The sequence below is a fragment of the Pogona vitticeps genome, chromosome 3 (assembly GCF_051106095.1).
Source record: "Pogona vitticeps strain Pit_001003342236 chromosome 3, PviZW2.1, whole genome shotgun sequence".
NCBI classification, from domain to species: domain Eukaryota; kingdom Metazoa; phylum Chordata; class Lepidosauria; order Squamata; family Agamidae; genus Pogona; species Pogona vitticeps.
The window spans coordinates 92,544,424-92,562,372 of NC_135785.1; the positions used below are offsets into that span (position 1 = coordinate 92,544,424).

At 43.6% G+C, this 17,949-nt stretch overlaps 1 protein-coding gene across 1 annotated transcript in view; it reads left to right on the forward strand.

Annotated features, from left to right (window-relative positions):
• Positions 1-17,949, forward strand: part of CDH23 (cadherin related 23) — a 622,327-nt gene that overhangs the window by 341,773 nt on the left and 262,605 nt on the right. The window contains exon 13 of the mRNA XM_072995232.2: positions 2,732-2,890. Coding sequence (XP_072851333.2) covers positions 2,732-2,890 — 159 coding nt within the window. The remainder of the gene's footprint in view (positions 1-2,731; positions 2,891-17,949) is intronic.

Genomic DNA, 17,949 nt, shown 5'->3' on the forward strand with positions numbered 1-17,949 from the left:
TTTAATGCATTCTACTTGGACATTACGTAATGAAATGTGGATTGCCATAGGAACGGGGGTGGTGCTACAAACCTCCAGGCACAATGCATCCCGGGGAATCTTTCTTTGTACTAAAAAAACATTTTTTAAAAAAGCCTAAACCAAAGCATTCTTTTCAATGGATTTTGCTTTGTAAACCGAAAATTACATTAACTGAGGCATTCCTAAACCGAGGTACCACTGTATTATTTTTGTAACAGGAGCGACCTTCAAGGGTGTTCTCCTCATATCAAGGAGAGCAGTCCTGAATGTCAGAGGCAAGTGTCCTGGGGCATGGTATGGATGGAAAAGCAGGACCAATCCTGTAATTGAAAGGGGTGTCTTATGGGGTACAGTATAGTTTTTGGGAATGCGTGACATTTCCTAAAAGTAGTTGAAGAACCATTCAATTTAATGGGAATTATTTCCTACAGAACGTGCAGTGGAGAGTATTTGCAGAATCTTAGCTTGCCTATATCAGGGATGGGGACTTGAGTTGTGGGGCTCGCCAACAAGTTGGACTTAAGTCACACTGGTGACTCGACTCGGACATGACTTTGTGTGTGTGCATTTTATAATTACACGTATTCGACTTGTGACTTGGAAACCATACACACTTCTCTCCCTCTCCCTCTCCCTCTCCCTCTCCCCCTCTCTCTTTCTCTCTCTCTCTCTCTTTTGGGGGGGGGGACAAAAAGAGCTTGTTTTTAATAAGGACTTGGTACCAAAGACTCAGACTTGGGACTTATAGCCTCCTAAGTGATGCAGGAGGGGATTGGGAGGAGCAGCTGTGAGGCACAAAAACACTGCAACCCTTATGGCTGACAAACCTGCGCTGGCCTATCTGCTCCAAGAGAATGACCAAAACATACAGACAAAAGCTGGGTGTTGTATAGGTTCTACTATTTACTGTCTAACATCCGTGTTATGGAAAGCAGGACAGTAGGCTGGCAAGGCGACAAAATCTGAGTATTACAGCACCGTTAAGAACCAGGAATGAAAAAGAGACACATCTGGAGGGGCTTTCACAGCACTTGCTACTTTAAACCATACTTTCTGTTTTTCGTAGTATTAAAATTTAGCCAGAAAAGAAAGAAAATGAAAAGAGATCTGCTGTGAGCCTTATCTTCTAAAATTTAAGGCTCCAGCTGCAGTAGCTTAAATAGAACACCCCTCCCTTTTTATGTTTTGAAGCTATAAAAGTTTTATGTTCTATAAAACTTCGGTTTAAATGCACCTATCAGGCAGTGAAGCTTTTTCCAGCTGCCTGCTTGAGCTTTGTCCCAGTGTCTGCTTGAGTTGTAAATTTGTGAAAAGTCAAAGCAGCTCTGTAAACATCATGCCAGCAGCCTCTGTTGCTATTAGTCTTGACAGTGGGACCTTTATACACCAGCGAGGAGGCATAAATAAAATCTTGCCTTCCTAGAACAGAACAAGGTATAAAATTGAAATGTAAATCTTTAGGTTAAATCCTGCCTAGGTTTAGAAGGTTAGAGGATAAGGTAATGGCAAATCTCTACACTGCAGTCCCTTGGGCATTGATGCTTTTGTCACAAACATAATACTGAAGTGGTACCCATGTCTTCCAACTCCTTATAGGTATGTTAAAGCAGAAGAGAATGGCTGGTTTGGGATTAAGAGCAACACTGGAATTATGTAGCTTAAACCTCTTCTCTCTACCCCCAACCTGCCAACGGCTCCACTCTTCACCTCAGCCTCAGCCTCCGGCCCTTAACAATTTGTGGCTATGCCTGCCGAACATTGCCTCTGCAGTACTGCGTGGCCACTCCTGCTTGCCCATTGGGCATATTTATGTATTTTGCTTGCATGCCCTCAGCTGGGGAAGGGTCTGTTGTGCAAAGCAGAAGATGTGCATTTGCATACAATAAGCAGTTTCCATCTCTGTGCAAAGCACTGGCACTCCACAATGATATTCTGGCGGCTTTAGGTGGCTGGTGCCTCCCCGCTCCAGAGCTGTCAAGCAGGCAGGCAGGAACACCCTGGCCATGGCTAGTGCTATTTCACAGGAGCAAGAGGAGGAGAAACAAAGTCTTTGTGTATATATATGCACACCCTTCTTCCTTGTGTAGGGAATATTGAGTAAATTAGACTCACTAGCAATTTCTCTGGCTACCCCTATCAGCTAGAAGGTACATGGTCTGCCCAGCACCTCTTCCAAATCCAGAAAGCAGTTTTCCTATAGTTCTGATAGTTTTCCATTTACCAGTTCAAACTCTTCCTCCAGATTCTATGGGAAGGAGATACTTCCACCTCCGTTCAACAACTGGTGATTGCTAAACTGATTTAAAGTGGTATTTTAGATCAAAATGGGTATCTTTCTGATTTGAGATGCTGCCCTCATTCTTCGAGGGTTGGACGATTCCAGATTGGCCCTACCACTATCAGATTCATTTTATTGTTGGCCTCCCTTGGTGGCCAAAATAATCTAAGGGACTGTGGCCCTAGAGATTCAGAGCAATGGTATTTGTTCCTCAGGCAGAAAAATGTCCTCAGACGAGCATCCATCCATCATGTATGTTCAGTGATGTTTGAGCTTACAGTCTGGTGCACAGTCTGCCAGCCAAATGCTAGCTGCTATCATAACAGTCCATCAAAAGAGTTCATGGGGCATTTAAAGCTTCTCGTTAAAATATATATATACATAAACGAATTGATATTTGTACTCACCATTTGCTGCTTTTTCTCCACGCAGCTGTTTGCAAATGAGAGCATACCAGATCATGTAGGCTTTGCACGGGTGAAGATCAACCTTATCAATGAGAACGACAACCGGCCAATTTTCAGCCAAGTCCTGTACAATATCAGCCTATTTGAGAATGTCACGGTGGGAACTACAGTTCTGAGAGTCCTGGTGAGCAAGGCCTATATCTCTTTATCTGCTTTTAAGAACACATTTCAGTAATATAGTCTCTTTTAAAAATTCCTGGTTTTGTTCTCTAGAGTTTAATGGGGCAGACCAGGAGAGTGTTAGAAAACACAGATTGGCCTGATAGACTGGCCTAAATCCATCTGCTAGTCCCAACCAGAGCAGATCAACTGAATCAGTTATAAATGGTAAGTGAGCATTTATGAACATCCCCTTGATTCAGTGAGTTTGCTTCTTTAGCAATGGATTCAGGCCATCATGTTTAAAACAAAAAGACCAAGATACCATTGGTAAGAATAGACATCCTGAAGAAAGGGATTCATCTTCTGGATGTTTGTCTTTTGAAGTGTGATTAGGAAAGGACAATTATTCGTCAACGAGTTTGCAAACTAAATGCATGAATAGTCAGGGAAGGCCATCTCTACTTTGGACCTGATTTGGAAGCACGGGAAAAGAAAGCATAAGCTGCATGTGCTATTGCTTCCTCTTTTGTTGCTTCCACCTAAAGGTGCTCATTGTTAGTTCAGCATAAAGAGAGAGCCAAATATTCAGTGATCAGAGTTATGACACTGACAAGGTTGGTGTAACAGTAGTTGTAAATTGACTGTGGGTGTTGGAAGAAAGCTAGAGTTCTTGTCAGCTGGTAGAGGTGAACCACGATATATCATTTTAAAACCAGTAATAGTTTGTAAGTGGAAGAAATGGGATCAAACATACAGAACAACAACAAAAAAGCAGGAATACAGGATGTAGGACCTGTTAGAGATTGGCAAATAAATCAGATGCAGGTCAAGGGAAACTGCATTCTTGTATGGAACTTCTTCGGATTAAACCTAAGAAAAAGGAACATGTGTATGTATTCTCAAGGTATATATGATTAGATGGTTAGACAGGTAAACAAATGCCCTTTTCCTTAAGCTTGGATGTAATACAAGCCCAGTTTTCTTTATGCAATGTATTAACCTGGATTGTTAAATTAATTACTATTGGCTGCTAGTTACTTTATTCCTTTGTGGTCAAATATATATGAATTGTTTCTTTTTATTGTATGTTTTTGATTCTCTGGTCCAGTTCACATTTATGCAGACAAGTACACTTGCAGATTCTCCTGAAACAGGAGTGGGGAATGTGTGTACACTGACACAACATGCACTGGTTGTGTCCTCTCAAGCTACAGTTGGTCATGGCTATCCACCGTACAGACCACTGCTAGCTTATGGATACTAACAGTGGTTCACTGGGGGGAATGTGTAATTGTTGAATGGCAAACATGTCAGCAGTGCAACTTGAATCAGCCCCTGTGTTAATGTCTTTTTCTGGGACATGCTGAGATCTACCTATCTGCACAGTCCTGGGCTGGTATTTTCCTTTATCTCTCATCAACCTACATAGGCAAACAATGGTAAGGCATGGATATAGAACTCAGACAAAATGTTTTAAAGGGTTTGTGTGTAAGTGTGTTTATTCTACAAGCAGATGGTGTTAAACCGTACAGAGCCCCTGAGCTGTTCCCATCTGACAGTTATTAATATTTCAAACAGATGTTTAGCTAGTCAGGCTGTCAGACACTAAACAATGAGATTGTTACAGCATCTTTTCCCCCTTTGCACTTCCAGCTATGCCAGCATTTTGGAGCAAATGCAAAGTGCCAGGACTTGAATCTTCTATGATAAATCAGAATGCATGCAATTAGCATTGAAATCCAGATTGCCCTCCCAGCTGATCCCAAACTTTTAGCAGGCTTTAGAAAGTGCTTGTTCGTTTTCTTTGTGTGTTTGAGATGCAACACTCTGTACATGTTAAAAGTCTGGTTCATTTAAACAATTGTTCCTGTAAGTACTAGACACTCTGTATGAAACCCAATGGTGACGGGGGCTAAAGACTGAGCTGGAAATTGGCAACTTGCTTTGTACTTCGTATGCATGTTGATGAATGGTTAAATAAACTACTTTAATAAATTGAACATAATTTTTTTAAAAAAATTAGGCACAAAAACTTGAGCTTACCTTTCTTAGAAAGTATACAAAACCGTGCTCCTTGTGAAAAAGCATTAATGGTTTATTTAGTAGTGTGACTAGAGTGTCCCTAAAGGATGTGAGAGTATCTACAGATCATATGTCACATCTCTTCACATGATCATCAGATTTTTCATCATGATGCTGTCTGCAGACCATGCTTCAATGGAAGACATGCTCACGTACATCAACCATTCCCTGTTATGTTTAGACATATAATAGGCATAAGGTGCTAGAATGTTCCTATAGTTGATTAAGCACTAAGTTAAAAGTGTCAGCTGAGGTTTCAAGAAACTGTAATGTTTCTCTGGATATCCAGGTGAGAAGACAAATCTCTCAGGGTAAGCAGAGCTGATTCAGAAATTTTGACTTTTGTGTGTGAAGTCCCTGTAAAGTTTGGATACCCAACTCCACCCATTCCTTGCTTAATGATTCACTCTGAGAGATTATAAGTAGAAGAATAAAAGTTCTTCTTCGTGGTCTCTGTGAATGCACACAAATGGGTTAAACTGCGCCTGCGCAGGACTCTTTGGAATATTCTAGAGCTTAAATAACTGACCAATAGAAAGTTTCCCCATGGTGCGCATGCCCCGCCTGCGGTACCTCAGTTCCTTTTTGCCACCGCTGCAATCGGACTCCTTCTTGATGCCTAGAGCTGTTTGAATTCATTTAAATTTTGGGGGTTTGATCTTGGCCTGTTTTCTTGACTATGGTTTTTATTATCTGGAGTATTTCAACTTGGACTGACCTGATTTTGGATTCTTTTATTTTGGATTGGCTACCATTATTGTGTCTGGTTTTTGGCCTTTGGTCTGGTTACCGTTTGTGATTTGGATTGTGGAATTGGATTTGATACTTGGATCTTTATTTTCTCAGCTTGATTCCTCGGTTTTTGATCCTGGACTGCTATTGTTAACATTTCTCGTGAGTCTTTTTCTTTTCCACCATCTTTCCCTTTTCCTGCCAAATTTTATGGCCTCTTCAGGCCCATTCAAATGCTGTATGCTGTGTGCTAACAAGATTCATTTTACGGGTAGCCACGACCACTGTTTATTCTGTTTGGGGGAAGGACACCAGCCCAACTCTTGTCAAGAGTGTAAAAAATTAACCAAGCCCACCCTGAAGCTCTGCTTACAGCGCCTCTGCTCATATCTTTGGGAGAAGTCATTAACACCGTCGATCTCATCATCCATGGAACCTACCATGCCTCTTTCTCCTCCCACTCCTCTTCCAGATCCTGCTGCCTCACTGGCGCCTGCTACTCATTATTCGAGAGCTTCTTCGAAGGTGTCCAAGTTGAAGAGGTCTTCAACTTTGGGGTCGGCATCGACATTGAAGTTGCCATCTGTTAAAGATCCCAAGAAAAAGGAGAAGGTAGTTAAACATAAAAAGGCCAAACGGCCTTCTAAGTCTGTTCAACTGAAGGAACTTCCTCCAGTTCGAGTCACCCTGCACTCACCGATATTCAAGGAATCTTCCAGGGAGCTTCATGATCCTGAATCGCATTCTGAAGGGGATGGCTTTATACCGCAGCTGCAGACACAGGTTTTGGTATCGTTTCTGAGTGAGTCATGGCCATTCTGAGGCTGATGTAATCTCCAGCCCGGCCTCAGCCCATTCGAGCCCTATGTAATTCGGGCGGGCAACAGTGATTCAACTGTCAAAACTCAGAGGTCTCACCACAACAATCCCCTCCACATAAGCATCTGACAAAACATTGGCATGTTTCTCCAGGCCAACAACTCCCTCAGCATCGGGAGGTTATAGTTCTTCTACACTCATCTCAGTGGCATACTTTCACTGACTCTGAAGAGCCACTTTATATGGAAATTGATTGGCATGGTAGTCAACGTTGGTACCGTGGGGATGATCTTGATCCCTTTTACGACACCGACGATTATGTCAGGCCCAAGAAGGTACATTATGTCTATGCTTCCTCATCAGGTTCATCTCCATCACCTTCATTGCCTCGATGTTGGCATCGAGCTTATCTCCAACCCTACCCTATGGACTCAAAGCCTGTTAATAAACGCCATCTACCACAGCAGGATCCACATCCATCATGCCCTGCAAAGCATTCTCGGGCTCCATCGATACCATCACCCTCAATATCCCATCCGAAAGCATCTCACATTCAGTCTCACCAGGCTGCATCTTTTAGAACTACTTATTCACCTGGCACAGAGACCTTCACACCAATTTCCTGAGCCCCAACCTCCATATCGAGATCTCACCCTTGTTCACTTTCACCACCTCTGTCTCTTAATAGAGGATCCAGGGCTTTTTCCATCTCATTGGTCTTTGAGCAAGACCCACCTTCAGGGGCTTCTAGGGAATCCCCCTCAAATTTACCTACACCAGATTTGGATGTCACTGATATCCATCCCCCGCCTCCCTCTGAAGACTTTGCATCATATTCCCAGTTGATTCTATGCATGGCCAAATCATTGGAACTGTATATAGGCCAACTTCCTCCCCCCAAGCAGGACCTTGTTTTTGATTATATAAACCAAGATAAATCCCACCCCCCTTGAGTTTGGCTTTTACAAACCTCCTAAAGGCAGCATGTGAGGTTGTAGAAACTGCAGCATGAATCACAGCAGATCAAAGCATATTTTCCTTACTGTGGAGTCACACCCTAATATAACTTCAGAGATGATAATCAATGTGTGCATGGGGGGAGGTTAGAAAGGAAAATATGCATAACTTTTATGAAGGATAATTGGTCTAGACAGATGTTAGCCTGGTTTAGAAACAAGTATGAAGATTATGAAAGGCCACCAAATAATCAGTTGTTGTTGTTGTTTCGCCCCCGGCCCTCAGCTATCTTTTCTTGAGAGTCTGAAGTTCTACTTGATTTGTGTAGTTTCAATTCCTTTTTTGAATGAATGTAATGGTTTTTCATTTATTTGCTGTGCCTCATTTGTGCTTAACAAGTTCTCCTCTCTGCTTTGCTTAATGAGGGTGGTTTCTAAGATACAGGACTGTGGGTTGCCAGAATCAAAGTGTTAAAAGGAGAAAGGAGAAAAAAAGGGGGGGGAGGCAAAATGTTGTGACATTTTAAAGACTAACAATTATTTCAGTGTGAGCTTTCATAGCAGCTGCAAAAGGAAATTGTCTGGAAAGAAGGGGAATAAGGATTCTATGTTCTGGTCAGTAGCTGACCATTACCTGTCATGCCAGGGAAGCATTTGCTTCTGGCAGTGCTGGAAATCCTCAGTTTTTGTCTCCCTCCTTAACAACTTCATCTGAAGCCATTATTATGTACATTGGGAATGTTCAACAATTTTGATGGGCCTACATTATAAAAACAACTAACTTGGACTTAGTATCTCTCTCTCTCTCTCTCTCTGTCTATGTGTCTCTTTGTCTAAATATATAGGATAGAATAGAGTTATTCTTTAGTTTTCACATTTCCCTAAGTTTAGTAATACTCTTGTCTTAAAGCATATACCAAATGTATATTAAAGCATCCATTTTAGGAAAAATTGAATACATAACATATGTTTTCTGAAAAAAAGCCATTTCTATTTGAAAGGGTATTTTGGTGTTGTACATTTTTAAACAAATTGCTCAACTATGGATTACAGTTTGCCTAAAGCCAGCCCAGTGACCTACACAAACAGAGATCAGAACTAGAGTTTCTACTGTCCAACACTAATCTTTCCCTCTACCTGCCTCATTTTGGCCTGAATGTATGAAATGTACAAGAAAAGAAAAAAGAGACTCCACTATGGATGATAAACAACATTCAGTTCTCTGGCATTTCTTCTCCCGATGTCTGTGATGGCAGAGAAACAGATGCCCTTTTTCACTTATAAGTTAGCTAGAAAGCAATGGAAACCGCAAGAAGTAGCTGTTCAGCCAGCAAAATCTTGTTTATGTAAAGTTAAGCCGACATAAACCAGATATAGCACTAGAAACAATTAATTTAAATGGATCGAGAGTTTCCTGTCTCCCTGTTTCAGGTTCCAAGGCTTCCTGGGGTTCCCTTTTGTCCTAAGGAAGCCTTTGGATACAGGCAGGGCAGGAGCCTTTAATAGCAAGAAACCACTGCTGGGTCACCACTGGTGGTCCCAGTCTAAGTAACTGCAATCTGACGGCAATTGTTGATTATTAAAGTCTCCCCTCCCTCATCGTGAAGCTCCCAAAGTCTTTTGGGGGGAAAATCATGCCATAGAAAACTAGAAACCTGAGGAGCAGGACGAAGGAAGCTTTTAATTAGTTTAGATTAATTATTTCTGGTGCTGGATCTGGTTTATGCCCGCATGATTTTATGCAACAGTATTTTGTTCAACACCTTTTCCTTTCCACACTGAAGCTGACCAACTTTATTTCCCTTTTAGGTGCTCATATGTACATCTCCACAGGATGCTCTTGTACTTCCATATGTACTTGGCATATGGAAAACTTTATACCCCCCTCTACTTTTAAAAAGTACTTTTACCACTGGCTTTGCATTGATTGTTCCCCCATGTGGGCGCACACACACACGCACGCACGCACACACACACACACACACACACACACACACAAACACACACACACAAACACACACACACACACTCCTTCTCTGATCACTGCTTTTCTCTCTCTTTGATTTGCCTCTTCAGTTCCTTTGTGCTCTTCTTTATCATATGAGATTCAGGAAGTGTTTTGTTTGCAGGAGAACAGCTGGATAGCATAGGCTTTATGGCACCCACTTCTGCACCCTGCATGGGAATGCAGAGCATGCCTCTAGTCAGGCCTCATGCTATGAAGGCTTCTTTTGAGAGGTCTGATACTTGGCATATTTCGGCATGGGGATTTACTGTTCCAGATTTAACACTTATGGCAGGAGTAAGGATATAGACAAAAGACTTTGTCTAAGAGGGCGGGATAGAAATCTAATAAATAAATAAATAAATAAATAAATAAATAAATAAATAAATAAATAAATAAAAGTGTTTTTGAAAGCAGAGGGAATACAGAAAAGCTGCCAAACTCACCAACCCACCTCCTCCACATGTGTGCTCTTCAGTGTGCAAAGATGCAACTTCTGGCTTGATAGAACTATGCACCCACCCTTCCATATCCTCTTTTATTTTACCCACCTTTCTCAATTGTGTAGTATCCTTATCAGGTGTTTTATTAAAGAGCACGTCTGACACACCTTCTAAACAGCTCAGGTGGGAAGGTGAGGTGGCTGCTTGAATGACAGCATGGCCAGCCATTTAGCACTATCTGTAGCCCAGTATTTTCACCCCAGAAAGGAGATTTATTTCTTGACTGGTATGAGGGCCAGCCAATGTGCCCTTGCAGGTACAGTTTATATCTGACCACAACACATTCATAGTCTCCAAGACCTGACCTTTATAAAAATGGTTTTATGGGGTCACAATGGCAAGAACTTTGTTCTGATTTATGTTTGGTAGTGTCATACTGAATTGTGTTTTGGTTGGTTAGTTACAATGTGTGTGTGTTTGTTTGTTTGTTTTTGTTTGATTGTAGTTTTTATTTTATTGTTTTAATTTTATATCAGACTTTTCATTGATAATTTCCCATCTTGAAATCCACAGATATACTTTGGGGTTGAAAATTTTGAATAGCGACGACTATGTATGCTGTATGTTGGTTTGGGCTCCCACCATTGCTTCACTGATAAAGCACAGTCTTAAATGCAATCCAATAACTAGCATCTCAATCAAGGTGGCTTCACATGCTCCACATCCTTCCACAAATGGAAACAAGTTGGATGAAGCACCCACCAACCCATCCCCGTAGCTTCTTACCACTAAGCAAAGATAATAATTAGGATTTCTTCCCTCCTGCATTTTCCAAATGAAAGAGTGACCACTGAAGGGAGATCTGGGCTAATTTCCAGACATCCTGTGAATATCTGCTGGCAAAATTAAAAGTGAAAAAGAGGGAGGAGAGGAAAAAAATATATTGTGGTGCCCTAAAGATAAATGGATTTATTTCAGAGTGAGTTTTTGTGGATGAAAATTCACTTCTTCAGACATAAGGAACGTAAATACATGCCCTCTATATTTTTCTTTATTTTCTCTCATTTAATTTTGCCAACATCCTGAAACAGACATGGCTACTTCTTTGGAAAGTGGATATCTAGGTACAGTAAATAATAACCAGTTTTCCTGGTCATGAGAAGCAAAGTAGCTCATCTTTATTCAAAGTATCTGTCTGTGCATTTTGGTGGATTACCAATTTTGAAGCAAGTTAAGCTGTTACTACATGGTCGAATACGGCAGAATGTGCTGTACTTATACAACATTTGAATATAAAGTATTTTTACTGGCCACATGATATATAGCTAAGTCATTGTTATTATTGATTTCCATATTTGCACCCCTTTCAGATTGGTAGAGGTAGGACCACAGGAAGGAAGGGAAGAATGGGGGCTTTGGGCTGGAATGCGAATCACGTTGCATCCGGTATGAACAGTGAGCTCCTGGACCAATCTGCAGTCCTTAGATGAGCAATGACTGTGATTTCAAATGCAATACAGGCTGTGAATCAAACTGCTCTGATTCAGCTTTCCAGTGTAGCTGGAAAGCTGACTATACCTTAGTTCTGACTCTACCCCTCTTTCCTGCCCTTTGCTTATGTACCCATTTCCTCTCTTTATGGGGAGAGCCTTGCACACTGAGCAAGGCAATACTGAATGTACAAGGAGAGAGTTGTACTGCATGTCATTCACACACCTTCCCTATCAAACCATCTAAGAATTACAGAAGTACGGACTTTATCAATAGGAAAGACTTTATCGGCTTCTGTTCAAATACTGTGTGAGATTCAGGGGAAGGTTTCTTAAGGCCCTCCTCCTCCCCCCCTCCCATGTTGATTTAGGGTGCTCTTTGCTTTCTCAGCATCTCTTGTTCCTGGAGGCTAGGAAGTTATACAACAGCCAGCTTGCTCAAGAAGTGTGAAATTCATTCTCGTTGACCTTTCTGTTATGTTATTAAAAGGTTTATTCTGGGGAAAGTTGGGCTCTTACTATTTCAATATCTGCTGGTATTTGGGGCAGAATTTACCAATCTCTGTCTTAGCCATTGTTAGTAGCTGGCACAAATTTTACTTCTACCCTTCTGCCCATTGGATGATGTGCTTTGGGGCAGCCTACTGCAAATACCAATGTTTGAACTTGACAGGAATGGGCAAGGTGTCTCTATGTTCAAAATATATGCTTAGAGGGCAGAACACATGCAATGGAAAATAAAAGAAATATGCATGACCTTATCTTATGCTTGATGAGCATTTTTGTATGTTTGGAAATTTTAGGTTTCATAAAGCAAGCAGAACAATCAAACTCAGGCCTCCTTGGATAGCGTGCTGTGTTGTTTGCCACTTGTTACGCGTTGCTACTTGCTCAGTCCTTTTTCTCCCATTTCCCATTTTGTCTGTGGCCACAAAAGCAGGAGGCTTTTTCAAGCCCTAAGGCCTGCCCTGCTCTGATGTGTTATATGCTATCAAATTGGAACTGACTTACAGTGACTCAAACAAGACTTTTAAGGCAAGTTATTTAAGGAGAAGTTTTGCCAGTGCCAAACATATGCTCCTCACCATTGAGTTTTCATGGTTGAGTGGGGATTTGAATCCAAGTCTCTTGAATCCCAGTTCATCAGTCCATCCACTACATCACACTTGAATACCTTTCCCTATTGTTATGCAGAGTGAAACAACTGCTTCAAGGGAGGGGTGGTAGGGAAAGTGATGGCATCTCCCACTCAATCCTCTTGGCAATTTCCTTCTGCTGAAAGACAGAATTGTAACTATCATCTAACCTGTCCTGTATCCCATAAATTAGTCTACTGTTGTTGGGTGTGGTGGAGGACACTGTCCTGTAGCTGGTGCTGAAATAAAAGGCAGCTGGCTGGATCCTTCCACTTATGTACACCAGATGGCAGGGGGCATCTTGTCTTTTTTGTCAGGCAGCAAACTGTCTGGAGTGAGCCATGTTGAGCACTGAGTAGGCATCATTACCTGGTTGATGGGCTTCGTGTAGACCTGTTACTGAGCACAGTTACATAATGAAAGATACTTGGCTCAGTAATGCTATGAGTGAGAAGGATCTTGGAATTGTTGTCGATCAAAAACTGAATATGAGCCAACAATACAATGTGGCTGCAATAAAGACAAATGCAGTTTTAGGATGCATAAATAGAAGTAGTCTCCAAATCCCATCAGTTATTAATTCCTCTCTATTCAGCACCAATTAGCTCTCATCTAGAGTACTGTTCTGGACACAGCATTTTAAGAAGGATGCCAACAAATGGGAGCAAGTTCAGGGAAGGGCAAAAAGGAAACCAAGCCCTATGAGGAAAGGCTAGAAAAACTGGACATATTTAGCACTGAGAAAAGAAGATTGAGGGGAGATAATGAGAGCACTTTTGAAATACTTGAAAGGTAGTCATACAGAGGAGGGACAGGATCTGTTCTTGATTGTCCCAGAGTGCAAGACACATAAATAATAATGGGCTCAAGTTACAGGAAGCCAGATTTAAGCTGAATACCAGCTGAATTCCTAACTGTTAGAGCAATATGACAATGGAACCAGTTACCTCAGTAGTGAGCACTCCAATGCTGGAAGCATTCAAGAGAAAATTAGGCAACCATCTGTCAGATCTGTTTTGATTTGAATTCCTGAATTGAGTAGGAGATTGGACTCAATGGCCTTATAAGCCCCCTCCAACTCAATTGTTCTATGATTCTGGGATCACGTCCATAAAGTAGTGCAGCCCCAATAGATCCCCTGTTGAGGAGAAAGGCAAGAAACGGGGGCGGGGGGACCTTCCTTGTCTCTACGGTCTTTACCCCAGCCTTTTCCCTTTCATTGCTTCCACATGATTGCCATACTGCTACTGTCCTTCACAGCTGTTGCTACTGCCCCTTACTTGTGGATAAACTAGATAAACCTTCTTTATGAGTAAACTGATGATCCAAAGATCTGTGTGAACCCTTCTCATGAGATAAAAACATATCCAGTATGAATGGATGGATCACTCAAGTGAGAAATAAAATAGATCACACTGAAGATAAGAACCTTTTAAGCCAAACCATCCCATTTCAAATTCCCTCATCTGGACCGGCCCTTAGTTTATCTTCACTTAGTAATTATCCTGCATGGCCCAACTGTACATTATTCATTATTTATTTAGATCTTGTTAACGTTAAGACAAAGATCAGAGAGGAGTAATTTCTGCTCGGACGTCTTTTTGTTTTGTTTCTTGGTTTCCCACACAAGGCAATAGATAAAAGTAATGCTGGCATGTTGGCCTCACTCCAGCCCTGGGACTGGGCCTGATGTCAGGAGCCAGCAGGCTGTTGCCAACCTGATGAGGCCATAGAGCCTCTGTGTCCTGTCTGGGGGCAATGAACTGTTGTATTGATTCACAGAGAAGTCTGCTGTTCAGAAAAGCTCCTGCTACCGGCTCAAAATGTGAGTGGGTGACTTCTGCATAGCCTTGGAGCTTGTTTCAGATATCTGTTCATACTAAATTGGAAACTAAAGCGTCAAAATATTGGCTAAAGCAAAGTGACGTAAATGCTCAGAAGACTCATGATCTTAACTACTTGTGCCCTTGACCTTTCAGTGTCTGTTGGCTGGGAGCATGAATGGTTAGTGCAGACACCTGGTTGTGTTGTCCAGGCCATCTCATCCTCTTCCTCCCAACCAGGAGGCAGTTGGGTGGCAGGGAACCACATGGCAATCTGTATGCTTGGGCTTTATTTACATCCTGCAGCAGGAGTGGGGAGGCAAAGAGGCAGGAGCTATCTTCCAAAGGCCTCGGGCAGCTTAAGAGAACCTTGGGAAGCTCTCTCAGACACTCCATAAAGCAATTGCTTGGCTAGCTAATCTCAAGCTGTTAGACTGAGCTCAGAATCAGGGCTTACAAGAGAGACCACCGAAGCTCAAGCTTCACTCTGTTTCACCTACATGCTGTATAAGGTGCACTCCAGTGGCAGGAGAACCAGTTTGTCTTCAGTTTTCATACACTTGCCCACCCTCCAATCCCAACATGTGGTATGTGGGGTGGAAATATTGGAATTATTTCTGTATCTTGTCCTTCTTGACTTGTTACAAAGTTATTGGTTGTTGAGTTGATAGTAAAGGGTAGATATGAGGACACATAAAAAAAGGTGATTCATTTTGATCGTTATTCATCAAGGTTAATGGATCAATGAATACGAATATACGAATATTCTTCGATGAATCAACAGATCGATCTGTCGATTCATCTGAAGTTTAAACAGCTATAACACTGGCCCCCGATGACCTAGAGACACCATATTTGCAGGGAAGCTTCCTCAGACACATTTCTACAACTCCTGAATGTTTGGTGAACATTGGATCATAGATCCCTGAGTTATATAGTCACAAAGAGGACCCCCCCCCCAGGAAAGCTCCCCCCACATACTTAGAGAATCCAGAATCACATAGCTTCCTATGTCTTTCCCCAACACGCCTGACAACTTTGGTGGAGATTAGATATCAGAACTCTTGAGTTATTTCACCCACAAATTGGGTCCCCCCGGGAGAGTTTACCACACGGCGCAGAAGCCCATGGCATTGAGGGAGTTATATTTAGCCCCAGCAGAATGAGAGGTCCCTTTGGCAAAGGCGTGCATGAGGCATCGACTTTGTCTTCAGCTCAGCACAACATTGCATTTGCCAGTGAAGTAGACTTTGCCCTCAGGAGGACTGGAGGCAAGGAAGTATTTGGCAGCACAGCAGGCTTTTTGGCTCCATCGGGTACTGAGGAAGTTGACAGCAGGAAAACAGGCTTTTTTGGCCCCATCGGGCACTGACGGAAAAGGCAGCAGGAAAGCAGGGTCTTTTGGCCCCATCGGGCACTAAGATAGTTGGCAGCAGCAAAGTACCGTGTCTTGCCCCATCAGGGCACTGAGGCAAAAGGCAGAAGAGCAGACTCTGGTCTTCTTCAGCAACATCAGATTTGCCTGCAAAAGAAAGGTTTTTGTCCCCAGGAGGTAACGGAGGTTGCTTGCAACTTCTAACATCACCAGCAACACCATCAGATGAACAGGATCGGTGCTGCTAACAGCAGTTAATCCACGGGGCCGTGGGGCTGTCGGAAACAGATCAGCTCTGCAATCTGAAGCCAGGCGATGGGGTGACAAAGATGCTTGTTTAGAACTAGAAAGTTGGGGATTGCTTGCAACTTGGCTGCTGAGACTGCGCGGATATGATAAAGATAGCTCTTGGAGGTTTGGGGGGGCTTAGACAAGCTGGCCCCATTGGCACAGGTTGAAAACCAGACAAGCTCTGCAGTCTGAAGCCGAGTGGACTTTGGAGCACCGTGTTGGCATGGGACGGCCGGACAGGCATTGGGTGGGGCAGAGCCCAATCCTCTTGGCACAGGGATGCCCGAACAGGCTTGAGGGGGCAGAGGAAAAGGAAGAGACAGAAGCAAAAGGAAGCAAGCAGACTCTTCTTCAGCGCAAAGGTAGTTCAGTTTGAAGGCAGCAAGGTAGACAGTGGTGCTGTGGGTTAAACTGCAGTGCTGAGCCACTGGGCTTATTATAGGTGTTGTTATTGTTGTTGTCGTCCATCTTGGTATGGGGGATGCCCAGATGGGCTTGGGGGGGCAGAGCCTGGCTCTTGCCGAATTAGTAGCACCAACAGGAGAAAAGGGTCCAAGGTGCTACTAACGGCGGTTAATCTGCAAGGCTGTCAGAAACAGATCAGCTCTGCAATCTGAAGCCGTGCACTGGGGTGATGGGGTGACGCCCGGACAGGCTTTGGGTGGCCCTGAGACAGGCCTAGGAGACTCACCTGTCACTCACCACCAATGTCTAACTAGACTTGCTGACAACCTTCAAACAAACAAAGATGCTTGTTTAGAACTAGAAAGCTGGGGGGGGGGGGTTGCAACTTGGCTGCTGAGAATGCCCAGATATGATAAAGATAGCCCTTGGAGGTTTTGGGGGGCCTAGACAGGCTGGCCCTCTTGCCACGTTCGGGGATGGGGATAGGCTTTGCATGTGCCAAGAGAGGGTTGGCTGGCACTCTAGTCATCTCCAGGGGTGCTGGGACAGGCTCTGGGTGTACCAAGAGGTTTGTCTGGCCCTCTTGTCACATTTGGGGGTGGCAGGACAGGCTCTGGGTGTGCCAAGAGGGTTGTCTGGCCCTCTTGTCATGTCCGGGAGTGCCGGGACAGGCTCTGGGTGTGCCAAGAGACGGTTTAGGCTTAGATGCCAAGAGGGCCGGCCTGGGTCTGCCCCACCCAAAGGCTGTCTGCACGTCACCCCATCACCCTTGGCTTCAGATTGCAGAGCTGATCTGGTTTAACCTGTGCCAGGTAGGAGTTCTGCAAAACTTAGCCTGCCAGGACTACATGACCCAGCAGACAGTCAGGGAGGCAGAAGGTGGAACAAACTAGGAAACAGCAGCAGGCAGGAGTTCAACAGTTCTTGGCCTGCTGATCTGACTTGATCCAGCAGGCAGTCAGACAGGCAGGTACGACTTGGTTGGAACTTGGCCCGAGGAATGCCTTTCCTGGACTATTGTCTTGGGTGGTGCCTCTCCATATGTTGGCGGAGGGCAGTAGAAGACAGATGTTTGGGGTCTGACCCCCTCCTGACCACCCAAGGCAGGTATTGCAGCGTGCCAGCCATGGGTCATTGCTGAGTGCAATGAAATGATCCCACATGGCCCCTCTGCCATGTTTGCCCAAACAAGGACCCACTGCCTGCCCCTGACTGCTGGCCTGGGAAGAACTCTGTGTCCCAGGGGTGCTGCTGGTCTGGGAGGAGGGAACAGATGACTCTGGGGACAGGGGGTGGGCTGTGAAGCCTGCCCTGCCATTACTGGTTCCAAATCGGACTGGGGATCTTCAGAAATCAGTAACTCCTCAGATTCCTCTAGGAAGAGGAGTGACAGTTCTTTTGGCACCTCTGGAAGCTTTGGTTCCCTGCCTGCCTGCAAGGTCACCGGAGAAGGGACAGTGGCACTGGTTATCATAGACGTGGTTGTGCACATGGTGGTCGTGATGACGGTGCTGCTACCTAGCC